Source organism: Canis aureus, chromosome 21 (genome assembly GCF_053574225.1).
Source record: "Canis aureus isolate CA01 chromosome 21, VMU_Caureus_v.1.0, whole genome shotgun sequence".
In the NCBI taxonomy this organism is placed as follows: domain Eukaryota; kingdom Metazoa; phylum Chordata; class Mammalia; order Carnivora; family Canidae; genus Canis; species Canis aureus.
In genome coordinates, this window is record NC_135631.1 from 35421630 (window position 1) to 35436511 (window position 14882).

The following is a 14882-nucleotide window of genomic DNA, read 5'->3' on the forward strand; positions in this document are numbered from 1 at the left end:
GTATAAATTAATGAAAAAATTCATTTTACTTTAGTCTCCTTCAGGAATAGGCCATCACATTCTAAAATCATATTTTACATTATAGACAGAGTTGTAATTCCGATCCCCACAAGTTATCTACTCCTGAACTTTGTTCTGAGAAGACTAATATTTATCCTGATTAGTAAGAGCTTATACCAAGGGATGTTGAATATTTGTCATATTACTACTCTCTTATTACAGGTACTCAATCAAATTTATGTTACTAAAAATGAGAAATACTAATACATCTATCTGAAAAATAAGAAATGTCTATTTTAAAATTCTATCCTGAAAAATTTCCAAAGATTTGAATTTATCCCATGGAAATCCAGCTACATTAAGTTTATTGGCTTTTTTTTTCATGTCCTAGAAAGCTGGGATTAACAATGATCTTTATAATCAAATACAAATATGTACATTTACCATTTAATTAGAGACTTATGAAGTAATGTTTTAGAAAATAATAAATCTATTTTAATTGCATTTTAAAATCACTTTAGTTATTAGAAAGTATTAAAATAGTTTTTATAGGTAATATTAACAAAACCTGTATGATGTACAGATTAATTTTTAAAGTAAAGCACAAAATAAGAATAATGATGTGTAGACTACATTTAATTGGTTTCCTCTTTAAAACATAATTAGCATTCCATAGATAACATGAGTAATACCATTCAAAGTTACCGTAACAAGCATAACAATACAGAACTGTGAGCAATCAGTTCATGGGAGAGATGCCATTCAAAAAAATTAACAAATGTTCACAGTTTACTTTTAATCACACTTTAATATATTTTCAGGTCTGCTAAGATGGATCACTATTTGTATACCAGATGACATTTATATTAAAGTAACCAAGATTTTATTATTTTTATAGCCAACATTTTAAAGTCCTATAAGCTTTCTTCTTTGATATTCTTTTATAATATCGTGTGATCTGAGAAAAAAAATTGGTCCACATATGGCAAAGTTCTAAATAAGAGAAATAAAATTCTCAATTATAGGCCTACAATAAATTTTAACTAAAAGGAAAGAAATGTTTATTAACTGAGACATATCAGAAATACATATTTCATTTAGTAGTAAGCAGCTAAAGTAGAACTGATTAGAACAAAGACACAAATACCTCTGTGAGGATCATGATAGATATACCACCTAAGGAAGCTGCTCATGGAGTCCAAGCTAGCTGTGTAATTAAACATCGTCACCCTTTCCTGCCATATCTAAATTTACACCGTTCTAAAAGGAAGTACTTTAGATGTGTATAACAAACTTCTATCTAGAGTTATGCTCTGACAGCATGTGAATCTAGGAAATCGATCTTTACTGGTCCATGCTACTGATTCTAATAATGTCATCAGGTCATTCCTGACTTTGGTAGTAGAGTGAAGTATTTATTTAGGTTACTGTGATCATTTTTTTTTTTTTTACAAAGTTCTTTCTTATATATGTTCACTGCATTTTTAAGAGAGAGAGATATTTGAAAAAGAGCCAACAAACAATAGCTTTTTTACACTTAGTATAATGTCTTCTTTAATGGAATAAAGAGGCTAAGATAGTTTTTATATCACTGGACAAAATATACACCCAAAAAATATGCTGGTTTCAAATACTACATATTAGTTTGACTCCTCCTTGATATAAAAAGTACCAAAAATTTAGTGTAAATTGTGGAAAGAATATGAAATCTATAACAATATATCCTGACAGGGAAGGATAGAGGAACTATAGACAGACAACTAGGGGAAAGGATGACCAAGACTCCGACATGAACATGTGTAATTATTTAAGTTTTATTCTACAAAATCTACCATTCTAAAAAAGAAAATGAAACATTTGTAAAGTTTGAAAACAGAACTGAAAGAACAGCAAAGTTATCCAAAAACTACCATTCTGTAGTTGTCTAGATGGGAAATAGCAAACTCAAGAAGTAAAATTTTGGCCCTTCATTAAGTGATAGAATTTGTGAACTTCCTCTAGAATTTATCTTTAGGAATTTTCAATTGCAGAAATGGGTTTGGGCAAAGAATTGGTGTCAAATATTTTATTGATTGATCAAGATGCCAATGTAAGAATAAGAGGATCAAAAATGAATTTATCATATCTGTTGAAAAAACTTTGATTTATCTACTCATAGCAGGTAACTACACTGAATATAGTGGGGTTTCTTAGAAATAGTGGAATTAAATAAACACTGCAAGTCACTATCGCACAAAGTAAAAATAGGACTGTAACTTCACTAACCCCTTCCAATAAAAGGTCATTGGCTTCTTAGAAGAGAGCTAAATTATTTTAAAACTGGTGAATGCAATGGAAAGGATTCACATCTAGGAGACATGGATTTCAGATTTATCTCTTCAACTATTATCTGTTGCTTTGGATAGGTCACTTAAACTCTGTGAGTCACTTTTTTGCTATCTTAAAAATAATTGCTAAATAATACAATATTTATGAAATCTCTTGAATTCTGTGCTCGATCTAAGTATAATGGATTGGTTTTATTTTTACATTAATTTCATTAGGATGGGGTTTGTAGTGGATCCATAGGAGATCCATTAGATTTTTGGTGCTCAAATGTAATCCATGAACTAGCAGCCACTGCAGGACCTGAAAACTTGTTAGGAATGCAGAAACTCATGCCCCACCCTGGTATATACATTTTAACTCCAACTGGTTCATATGCACATTAATGTTTGAGATGCACTGTTTTAATATATTCATGATTTTTTTAAAAAAGATTTTTATTTATAAGAGACACAGAAAGACAGGCAGAGAGAGGGAGGCAGAGGGAGAAGCAGGCACCCTGCAGGAAGCCCGATACAGGACTCCATCCCAGGACCCCAGGATCACGACCTGAGCCAAAGGCAGCAGCTCAACCACGGCGTCACTCAGGCGTCTCAACACATTCATGATATTATTGCTAAGACGGCTTCTTTTATATTAATCATTCATATTCAAAGCAGCATTTTAGGTGCTGTCATTTATCTTTTGAAGTGCCCTTTAGAGTAAATTGCTTTTGTAGACTTAATGCCTTTATATGTAATCAGGTCCTTTGATATATTAGTTGTGTTAATTAATTGGTACCATGCACATGACTTTTTCTGACCACTGCATTAGTTATACCAATTCCTAAGTAACAGACTAGAATGAGAGTTAAATCTATAGTGAGAAAACCTCAGGAAAATAAGCACACTACTGAATGAGTCAACATACATGTTTTCAATGAAAAATTCACACTTTTCCAAATAAAATGTGTTAAAAGTCAAGATATAACTGTAAAGACCAAAAAAAAAAAATCTAGAAGCCAAAAGCAGAAATATGAGAGAATTATTTAAAATGTTTATCTTTGGCCATTATTATAGTAATAACTAAACTTCCAAATTTGTATATTTTTTAAAGCCCACTAAAAAATGGAGGAGGACATTATTTTATATGTGGGTGAAAATTATACGCTTTAGTTACTGAAGAAAAAAAATTATCACATCTTTGAATAATTTGAGGAAAATATTTTTTCTCATTTATATGTTGTTTTGTTTGGAGAACAATAAATTATTACATATTTCATAAGGGCTTATTATGACTCTAAGCTTTGCTTTTCCAGTTTCCTATTGTGAAATGTTTATTGTTCGAACTATTTATTTATATATTTTATCTTTTATGCCACTAGGTTGACTTATCTTGTCTACCTGGTAAACTCTTTTGAAGTAAGAAGTAAATCATTGTAGTAGATAAATAATACAAGTCTAGATTTCTTTTCTCCTCATTTCATTCTTTTTCTTTACTTCCCTTTTTGCTTTTCTTTATTTTCTTTTCCTTATATTTAAAGACTACTTTAAACTACTTGTGACTTGTCCTCAAGAAATCAGAGCTAGTGATCAAATTATAAAGAGCTTTTTGTCAAGTGCTTTGAGAAATCAACACTATTCCTTGCTTGAAACAGGTGGCCTTCTTAAGTAGAACAAATATTTGAGACAAAAAAATAAATAAGTTGATAGCAAATAAATTATGATTTATTTTTTTTAGATTAAGGTTAAAAGGATACCACTAATTCCAAGAAGCAGTAAGGTATCAAATTATTTTTCATATAATTATACTTCTGATATTATCTTGTGAAATGATTAAAGGAAAAGTTAAAAAGTTAAAAGAATGTGCCCTTGACTATACTTCCACAACATTGATTTTATCGTTAACTACATTTGCTCCTCCATTAGTTAGTAAGATTTCATTGCACCTGAACTGTTTCTGCATGTGATAGGATGACTTTCTGCAGCTTCCAATATTCCTTTCCTTGCCATTTCATAGGCAGAAATTATCAAGAAATTAGACTCCAAAGTAAGAACAGCATTATTTTTTTCTAATTTTGGATGACACTACAAATTAAAAGTACAAATATTATAAGTGATTTCTTAGACATTTAGATTATTTCAAGATAATAAAGTTCACACATATTAATAATGAAATGTAATCTCCACATAGGCTTGATTTTCATTTTATGTGCTCTTAGACTTCTAAACAGAGCTTCAAATAAAAGTTCTATTTAGGGCGGGGATTGTAAAATGAAATTCTAATATATTTTTGTTATGATGATTACATCCTGCCTCATGAAAAAAAATCTAGTATGGAATTCAGTATAATGTCTAAGAAAGGAAAGAGATCAAATAAACAACCAAAGTTTAAATAAAGACTGGATTAACACTCTTCTCAGTTGTCAAAGTCACTAAAATAGCAAAAGGTTTTAGAAAAGAAAAAAGTCATATCCCTAAATATAAATGTGATAGTCACTTCTCTAAAAGCTACATGATTTGTCATGTTTAACTACATAAATTAACTTGAGAGTTTGCATAGTCAAAAATTAGTGATTTAACAGATTAAAGTAAAAAATCAATTTAAGAAAACAAAGCAAGTTCTAATTGAAATTCTTTTCAGAACTTGACTGCTACATAGTTTGTTCAATAAATATTTTCTGTAGGTTTGATGAATGAATTAAAGAATGAAAAAATGAAGCAGGTCAAACAAAAATATCTGAGAATTCTTTACTTATCTTAGAGAAACTTACATAGACCAACCACATCTATATAAACTGTATTTTTGTTTTTTTCCCTACATTCTCTTTAATAATTAAAAACTAAGTCACAATTAAGCATGATGAGTTAGTCAGGAATTGAAAATATGCAGAGTAAATTCTTAAAACTTAGTCACCTCAAATCATAGATATGAACTGTATATAAAAGTAAGTGGAAAACATTGGTCTGCACTTTGAAAATGCCATATTTACACCCTCTCATGTAAAATTTTCTCTGGAGAAGTATGGGCTTTTGAGTAGCCAATATGTCAAAAAGCATTGATATTACTAATTTTTACAATGAATATCACTTGAAATTCAGTAGAGCTTTGAACTTTTAAACATTTCATTATGCTGTGCTCTGGTTTTTAAAAATACTTTAGGGGCACTTGGATAGCTCAGTTAAGCACTGAACTCTTGATTTGAGCCCAGGTCATGATCTCAGCATGTGAGATCCAGCCCCGCCTTGGACTGGGCTCACACAGCATATGCTGGAGATCGTCTCTCCCTCTCTCTCCCCTCCCACTTGTGCTCTTTCTCAAATGAATAAATATTAAAAAAATAAAAATAAAAATAGTTTAAAGAGTGTTTAGAAATGCAGAATTTTTATTTGGTTGATGATATGTACATTGCACTTTCTGTGTTTGTTCTTACCAGCCTTTCCGGGTATATACTTTCTTTTATCACATCAATAGATGGAGATCATTAGCAGGTTTGTCTACACACGTACAAATGAAATGACATTAAAAAATAAAAATAGAAAAACAAGTCCAAGTCTGTTACACATTTTTCGTGAGAATAAATTGTCTAATTTTTAATAAAATTCTTTTGATCAGTTAAAATGTCATTTCTATAAAAAATCATTATATAACACTTGCTACATTTACTCAGCAGATATGGAGTAGGTTCAACTTACTTTTATGAGACATGTTTAAAGGTTTTTTCAGCATTAAGTTTGCCAAAAAAGTTACTGTAATTTAAATTAAAACATGTTTTTCTTATAACTTTTATTATATAAGAATTAAAAGAGGCTACACTTATATTAAGAAAATGGCTGTAAAGAGAGTAGATTTAAATCAATAATATGGATATTTCTAAATATTAAAAGGTCCAAACAGTCTCACATGATTAACTTTATCACTTATAAATCTTAGAATTTATATGCATTCTTGTTGGTTTCTTGCCACTTCACAAAATATAACACTTCTGAAAAGCTCTTCATTTTGTGAGTAGAATTTTCAGAAAGTATGGAAAATGGATATTAGGAAATGGAAAATGTATATATGTATATATATATATATATATATATATATATATATATATGTCAAATGATGGCTTAAATGGCTGTAAGAAAGAAATAATTTGATCAGGATCCTAAGACTGTACAACACAAAAAAGCCAACTGAAACCTTATATAGTTTAGTGTGTAGAGTTAGTAATTAGATACATTCTTTGATTCATTTTAGCAATTGGGAAAAGAAGGAAAATTGCCTGATACTAAAAGAGAAAGTGGCATTGAATGCATTCTAAAGAATCTTCATATATATTTGATACTCCAAACACCTTGATCCTTCAGAATTCTTTAATTTTCCATTAAATGACAATCTTTGTGGAAATAGGAAAAAAAAAATCCACTACCTCCAGTAACTAGGTCTACCATTTAGCTTGACATTCATAATGATATTACTTTATAATAACAAATATCTCTGAATAAAAACGGGGGTTATTTTGAGTGGTTATATTTTTCATGGTGCAAAAATATGCATTAAGATTAACTGGTAAGGTAAAAAAAAAACATGGTATTGTTCTTTATAAAACAGTGTTAACTTTCTATACATGTATAGCACCATGTATTTACCTTAGTTTTTTTAAAATGTCCTTCATGGAATATAGTTTATTATTATATATACATTTTACTGCAAAATCTTTTAGCATATCCCATGACATCATAAGGTCACTTTATGAATTTAAGAGTATGTAGAAATATTTTAATTAAAAATTTACCACTTTACTTTCTACAAAGAAAATTAAGATGCTTCTTGATTATTATTATTTTTTCACATCCTTCACTTTTACATTGGATAAAAACTATTATTTTTTAGTTTATTTTATAGTCTTGTTTTTCCTCATATGATTTTTTGGCATGGTCTGTATTGACAACACCAAAATTTTGCAACTGTTTCATTCCCATTTCTGGAAGCATACTTTAATGTGGAAGAGCTAAAGGTAATTATATCATTGAGAGAAAAAAGGCAATGCCAAGTATGAAAAACACACTAATAGTTCAATTTTAAAATAAGTTTAGTAGGTCTTTATTGAACCACTGTTCTTGTCTCTAATACAATTATAAATTTTCGGTATACTGATTGGTTGGTTACTCTGCTCCTCCTTTTATATATTGCAGATTTAAATACACAGACATATGCATGAGTTTCCTATCTCAAACTGATAAGAATTTATTTTTTTTCCTTTACAAATTATTTCTTCCCTTTTCAAATCATTACATGGAAGGGAATATTGACCATTCTCAAGTTGTTGTTACAGTCGTGCCCCTTTTCTTTTTAGTGCCAGCTGAAGAGGAGAGGGTAGCAGTTGGGGGAGGGGGTGCACTGCACATGCAATTCTGCAAAAGGGAGAAAGCAGCTGAAAAATCATTTCAGTAAATTAAATTGCCAGTTATTCAGCCCCACCAAATTAGTTAATAAGAAAAAAGACACTTTTAATGCTGACGTGATAAAAGATGCCTTTTTATGACACAATAAAATAGAAAATAAACAGTACCTGACTAATTATTGACAGCTAAATGTTGCTAATGTCCAGAAGTTCTCTCAGGACACAAGGCCCTTTGTGGTACAAATTTCAAACTAGGGGTTTTATGATGAGAGATGCTCTGGTTGCCAAAAAATTTAGTCTCTGCCTCCATCCACCTACCCTTACTACACGCACAGTCTGAAGTAAATAAGGAATAAAGAGTAAAAACAGAGGGGGAGGATCTAGGTAAAACACTTGTTTTCCTTTTTTTATTCAGTAGCTATAGGGAACAAATAGCCTATTATAGCTTATTTTATATTTATAAAGCTGATTTCTAGGTGTTCATTAGTCAAAACTAATGCCTTCAGACTAAAACTGAGCAAAACCTATCTATGCATATACTTTGGGTCACCTGAATTGGCTCAATCACTTAAGTGTTCAACCCTTGATTTCAGCTCAGGGTTTGGAGACTGAACCCCACATCAGTCTCCATGCTGAGCAGAGAGCCTGCGTGGACTTCTCTTTCTCCCTCTCCCTCTACCCCTCCCACTGCTTGCACACACTTCACAAAGTTGTTGATTAGCAAAAACTGATGAAGTCTGATCCAAAGTTGAACATGAATGTTTGAGATCAAAGCCTTTAATATTTTTTTTTGTGATGGAAATACCTAGAGGGTGTTTTATTTGACTGAATTCAACTTTGATGTATTGTGCTAACTAAAAATGTTTATTCTCTTTTACTTTTCCTAAAATAATCATTACCATGAACCACTGGTTCATATATTTCAGGAATTCAAGAATTTCCTGTGGTTTTAAAAATAATTTTAAATATTTTTTTCTTGATAATATCTAACTTGAAAGAGGAAAGACCATGTGCAGCCACAGGGAGAAGACAGCCATCTAAAAGCCAAAGATAGAGCCCCTAGAAGAAACCTTTCCTGCCCTTATCTTGATCTTGAACTTCTGACTTCCAAAATTGTGAGAAAATATATTTCTGCTGTTTAAGCCACCTGGGCTGTGATACTTTGTTGTGGCAGCCCCAACAAACCAATACAGTAGTGAAATATATCAATTGCAGGTTTGTTTTCCGATGAAATCCAAGGATAGGCCAGGAGATTTTAAGGTAAAACTTTACTATTGTTTCAGTGTTTTGTTTTGTTTTTTTTTTTTACTACCAGGAAACTAAACTTTAGCTGAATTTCAACTAAAATTTTAGAAAATATGTTATAACTATGGATGTATTTTGTGATATCAAGAAAATATCCACCGTTACCTAAAAGGTTATTAAGGTGTCTTCCTTTTCCAACTATGCATATGTGTGAGGCCAGATTTTCTTCATTGCCTTCAAAAATAAAACATATCACAGAAGATTGCATTCTTAAAATTGTTTTGGAAATATAGTTTTTAGCACATTATTTCTGTTCGTATTTAAGCAGTTTATTGTTTCAAATGAATTAATACATATAAAGGTTCATCAACTTTAAATATGTCAGCAATTATCATCCATATAAATAAAATTCTTTAGTGTTTAGAAATTTTTAGCACTACAAACAGGTCTTGAGAGTAAAATATTCTAGAACTTCTGATTTGAGGGAAAAAACAGTATATAGAATTAGGTATATAGTATTAAGTACTAAATTTCATGTGGAATTTGTATTAATATGCCAGCCACTCATTAAGCATTTTACATTTGTGTTCTCAGTTTACCAATATGAATACTTGCAAGTTTAGCATAATTATACCCCTTGAGAGATGAAGATTTTGAAGCACTATATGAATATATATATATATTTATAGTTTACAACCAGTATGTATCCCATATTGAAAAATCCAGATTATAATATTCCAAAGCCAAAACTGTTTGACATCTTAAACTAGACACTCATTTAATAAACAAGGATATGTTAAAACCATTATTTTGGCATTAATGAATCAGGAGGGGATTTATCAGAACTACTGCAAGAAATTTAGAAACCAGTGTCCACTGAGTCTCTAGTCTATAAGGTGATTCTCCATCTAACCTGTAAAAACTTTTGGGTCATACAGTATTGGTAAAGCATACTATATTATGCTTTTTATTTTTTTTTAAGATTTATTTATTAATTTTAGAGAGAGTGAGCATGAGTGTGGGTGGGGGATAGGGCGGAGGGAGAGGGAGAGAGAGAGTCTCAAGCTGACTCTACACTTAACTCAGAGCTCAATGTGGAGCTCAGTCTCACAACTCTGAGATCATGAACTGAGCTGAAATGTATGATGCTTTTTAATATACTTCAGCAAATACTCAGTTTTCAATAGTAAAATATTATGCACATAAGGAAAGTATACCTTTCTTCTCTGATTCTCACATACTATAAGAAACTAGGGTGTCAAGTAGATTCAAGTAGATAGTATGAATAAACACCACTCCTTTTTAGTAATGGAACTTCCTGGACACTCTGAGTGCCTGATTCTACTTTTCAGCTAGATAGTACCAAAGGTACCCACCTTTGATAGAGTTTCTCAAAATTGTCCAAGCCAGCATAAAGCTGGCTTTATGAAGGTGTTGCTGAACAAAATGATAGTTTTTAGATATGAATGATTATCTACATGTCTTAAAAAATTAATTTTAAGTATTATTAAGATATTTTGCTTCCTATTTACTCTTTTCATCTTAGAAGATGGAATATGTTGTAAACTGATCATTGTATCAATTTAGCCATGTAAAGATCTAAGTTAAATGCCTAAATAATAATTCATAAATCCTGGAAAGTTGACAATCATTAAAAAGTGTGTTCTAACATACTTACTCATTACATAAATGACATTCTTCTGCCATTTCTCGTATTCAATCAGTTTATATTACTCAAATCTCATGAATTTGTGCCAACAATATTTTTCACTAGAAATGTATGACTTTCTTTATTGTCCTAAATACCAAAAGCCTCCAAAATGAAATGGGATGTTAAGGAAAAATTTGATTTAAAGCTCAGTTATGTTGTTTTAAATCGTATTACCAAATAATTTCTTTGATCCAAGAAGGTTTTTAAAATAATTTTAATATAAATATTAGTAAAAACTTCTAAAACTTCAAGATTTCTAAAATTATTGTGAAACTCTTAAAATAATTCCATTCTATGCTACAAAGCTCTGCAAAATATCAAATTTTTCAATATTAAGACACAATTGTTATATTAAGAAACAGTATCATAAGATTTTAGACACAAGGCCATAATAACCAATAATCAAAATTAAAACCATTGTTCTTTTGCAGAGAGTAAAAAAAAGAATATGAGAATGAAAGACAATGAGAAGTGAGAATTATTAAACTCAAATTATATTTATAGTGAGAAATTTTGAATGGATATTGCATAACAAAGAATATTTCTGTACCTGCGAAACTGAAAATTCAATTAAAACTAAATATATAAATCCATTTGAACCATAAAATTCCATTCTAGAACTTCTAGAATGAGATTGTACTATCACACTAATATGTTTAATCTTTCTTTTTTGTTTAATCTTTCTTGATTTGACAAGATTTATATAAATAGTTTTAGCATGAATGTGATTAAAACTCAGTCCCTTTTTTTTTTTAAGATCCTACTTATTTATTCATGAGAGACACAGAGAGAGGCAGAGACATGGACAGAGGGAGAAAAGCAGACTCTCTGTGGGGAGCCTTATGTGGAACTCAATTCTAGGACCCCGGGATTACCCCAAAGGCTCAACCACTGAGCCATCCAGGTGCCCTAAAATTCAATTTTAATGTTATATATTTTTATTGTCAGAAAATTAAAAATCTATAACACAACCTGTTTGGAATGAATTTTTAATTTAAAAATTATAACTATTTGTTCTTAAATCTTAACATTTTAAAAAAGATAACACATAATTCACGTGCCATAGTTCCATTAAATTCTTAAGCTACTAGAAGTTCTGCATTCCCATAATTCATCTGCCTGTCTGTTGGACGAATAATGGTTTTTAATTGTATAAAAAGTTTGTCTACAGCAGTCTTTTTTAACTTAAGCAAGAGTCATTGGGGTTAGATGCAAGGAAGGACTTTCAGGCAATGAGATTTTAGCACAATGACCTAATTGGGAGGTAAATGATAAAATGTCTTCTGGGAAGCTTTTTTTAAGAGCTCAGTTACTTATTTTCCTTGCTAGGTAACACTTTACCTGAAGAGAGGGGTTGAAGGTAGCTCAATCAGTTTCAAATGTGAATGCATCAATTGTCTGAGTAACACCTCCAGATCTATTTACTCAAGATATTCCTTTAAATTCATTCATTTCCTTTAACTCTAGCCTTTGGTCATCTCAAGCAATGATATCATATCAATGAAATTATAGTTTGATGAGCTAATTATATTTTACTGGTGTACACTAAAATATGTCATTATAGAAAAATGACGTTCATCTTTCTGTGTCCACCAAAAATGATAAATGTTCATTATAATCTTCAGTACCTGTGAATGGGACCAGCTTTGGAAATAGAGTTTTTGCAGATGTAATCAAGTTAAAATAAGGTCATACTAGATTATGGGTTCTAATCCAATGACTACTATCCTTATAAGAAAAGAGAAATTTGGACACAGACATAGATATACAGGAAAAACACCATGTGACAAAAGAGGCAGATATTGGAGTACTGTGCCTACCGTGAAGGTACACCAAGGTTTGTGGGCTACCGCCAGAAGCTACACAGAGGCAAGGAAGCCTCCTCCCCTAGTGCCTGTAAAGAGAGAGTAGTACCCCGCTGACATTTTAATTTCAGACTTCTAGCCTCCAGAACTATGCAAAAATATTTTATGTTGTTTTAAGCCATCAACTTGGTGGTAATTTCTGCAGTCTTAGCAAACTAATATACCAAAGAACAACCTGAAGTCACTCCCATCCTGTCCATGGGATTCATTCAACACTTGGGGAAAAAAGTGCCAGGCTGGGTGCTCTGTGAAGGTCCTTTTCAGTCCTGTGGTTGAATGACAATGGCTTTCTTTATATCAGTCATTTTTATACTCAGTTATGATCTGAGTGTCAGCACCCCTATGTATAAAAATGAGGCAAATGCTATTTTAACAGCATAAAATAGAAAAGCAGGTATATTTATAAGGAATTATGTTTCAAAAATTTTAGGAAAGAAAGTATACTTGTGTTCCATTTTTTTCTGTCTGTAAATAAACTAAATATAGATGACTTTGCATTTCTTACAATATAAAATTGGAAATTATTTTTTTAAACACCAATACATTCTAAAATGGATACTTCTACATATTAAAAATTTTAAATATGGTATTTCACATTATAGAATTTATCTCACATAAATAAGTTACTCAACAACTACAGCATCCCTTACCCTAGAGTTTGTGGCCACAGAGACATGGAAATTAATAAGGAGCTTCACTTTTTCAGACATTCTTTCATTTCTCAGACCTATCATTTAAAAGGAGACTTTCGTAATACACTATCATTTAGAAATATCTTATCCTAATTAAAAGAGGAAAATGTTTTCATGTCCTATGGCACCATTTAAGATTAATAGACTACACTTTTACTGAATTCTATTTCAATTTGTTGGCAATACCAAAACCTTTCTTTGTGGGGGTGAAGGGCATTAATCTATACTATGTTTCACAAATGAGCCTGAAAAATTTTATTCTTTAATTAAAAATATATTATTTTACAATGAAAATTTTTATAAATTAATGAGTGAATAAATTTTCCTTACATATGTATTAGTCATAATACATATATAATAATAATATAATAATAATACATAATACCATCTACCTAAATTGCTTAATATCCTTTAGAACGACTGAAGCTTGACTTCTCATATTTTGCAAACTTAACAAAGTTTGAATTGGAATTTTAGCAACACAACGGTTCTGTGATTGATTTGAATTGTAGCTCTACCATGATAACTCAATACTATTAATTTAATAGACTGGAAAATTGCCTTCATGGGTATATACATTTTTTAAGGACAAAATTCTTCTATGTTCTCAACAGTATACATCATTTTTCTTGAAAACAGAAAATACATTACTTGGAATTTGTAGTACAAGTAACAAATCAGGTTATTAAAAATCTCAATGGCATGAGAATATAACTGTACAGTTATAAAAGCCTGATTTAATACGAAGATTTTCTTAATATTAGATGGGAGCCCAAATTTTAGCTACTCTTCTATAGTTTTTAATATTTATGGTACTCCCATGAGGTCCATTAAACAAGTAAGTTTTTAGGAAATGATGAGAAAATAAAATGTTTGCTCTCAAGGTGCTTACAATTTAGCAAAAGCCAGGTTATAGAAGAAAATAAAGATAGATAGTGTGCCAGTGAGCTTTACTGTTTATAAAAATTCTGATACATAATAAAGAATATTGGAAAAGCAATTAGAAAAAAAAAAGCTTCAGGGCTCTCCTAAGTATTCTAGATTTTTAAATAAGTATCTGTAATATTTAGTGGCTGTCATTGCTTTTTCATCTATATATTGTGAATAAGAATCCATCTACCTATTTTTTTAAATGTCATGGCAAAGATAATTCTTGCAGTTCATGTTAATTTATCTAGATGAAAATTTCATATTGCTGTGCATACAGACTTTGTAAATAGGCCAATAAATAGTTGTCTAGGTAAGACCTGGTCATCTCAACAGATTGTTAGAGACCCCCTCCACTCTCAAGCTACCCCTCCCAATGTGATTTAAAACACAGGACTAGTAGTTACATGGACACATATATAAAATAAGTTAAAGATAAGAATTATTCTGCAAATGGAAGCAAAAGCTTTCAGATATCAGGATATTTTAAACCTGGGGTGGGAATAGGTGTGGGATAATATTACAGAAACCAAAGTAACTCAGGTAAAAGGTAACATTGAGCAGTGTATCTGTTTCATGACAAAAGAATGTAAAACTATACCAAGAACCTACAAATAAGAACTTTAGCAGTTGATATCTGAAACTTGAAGAAAGCAAAGACAATCTTAGTTTGATTAAAAAGAAATGCATGAGATTGAAAGAAGTACGGATAGGGGCAGCTGGGTGCACCAGTGGTTGAGTGTCTG

General features: G+C 30.8%; 1 protein-coding gene across 8 annotated transcripts in view; it reads right to left on the reverse strand.

Moving 5' to 3' along the window:
• LOC144292902 (uncharacterized) overlaps positions 1-14882 on the reverse strand; it is a 44177-nt gene that overhangs the window by 1966 nt on the left and 27329 nt on the right. For 2 of the 8 annotated variants that reach the window (XM_077863863.1, XM_077863862.1), the window contains exon 3: positions 9107-9175. In XM_077863863.1, coding sequence (XP_077719989.1) covers positions 9107-9175 — 69 coding nt within the window. Of the gene's footprint in view, positions 1-5782; positions 5802-7371; positions 7707-9106; positions 9176-10317; positions 10379-10619; positions 10755-12472; positions 12547-14882 lie in introns of those variants that run through there. The other 6 variants (XR_013360303.1, XR_013360302.1, XR_013360301.1 and 3 more) reach the window with 6 other exon arrangements.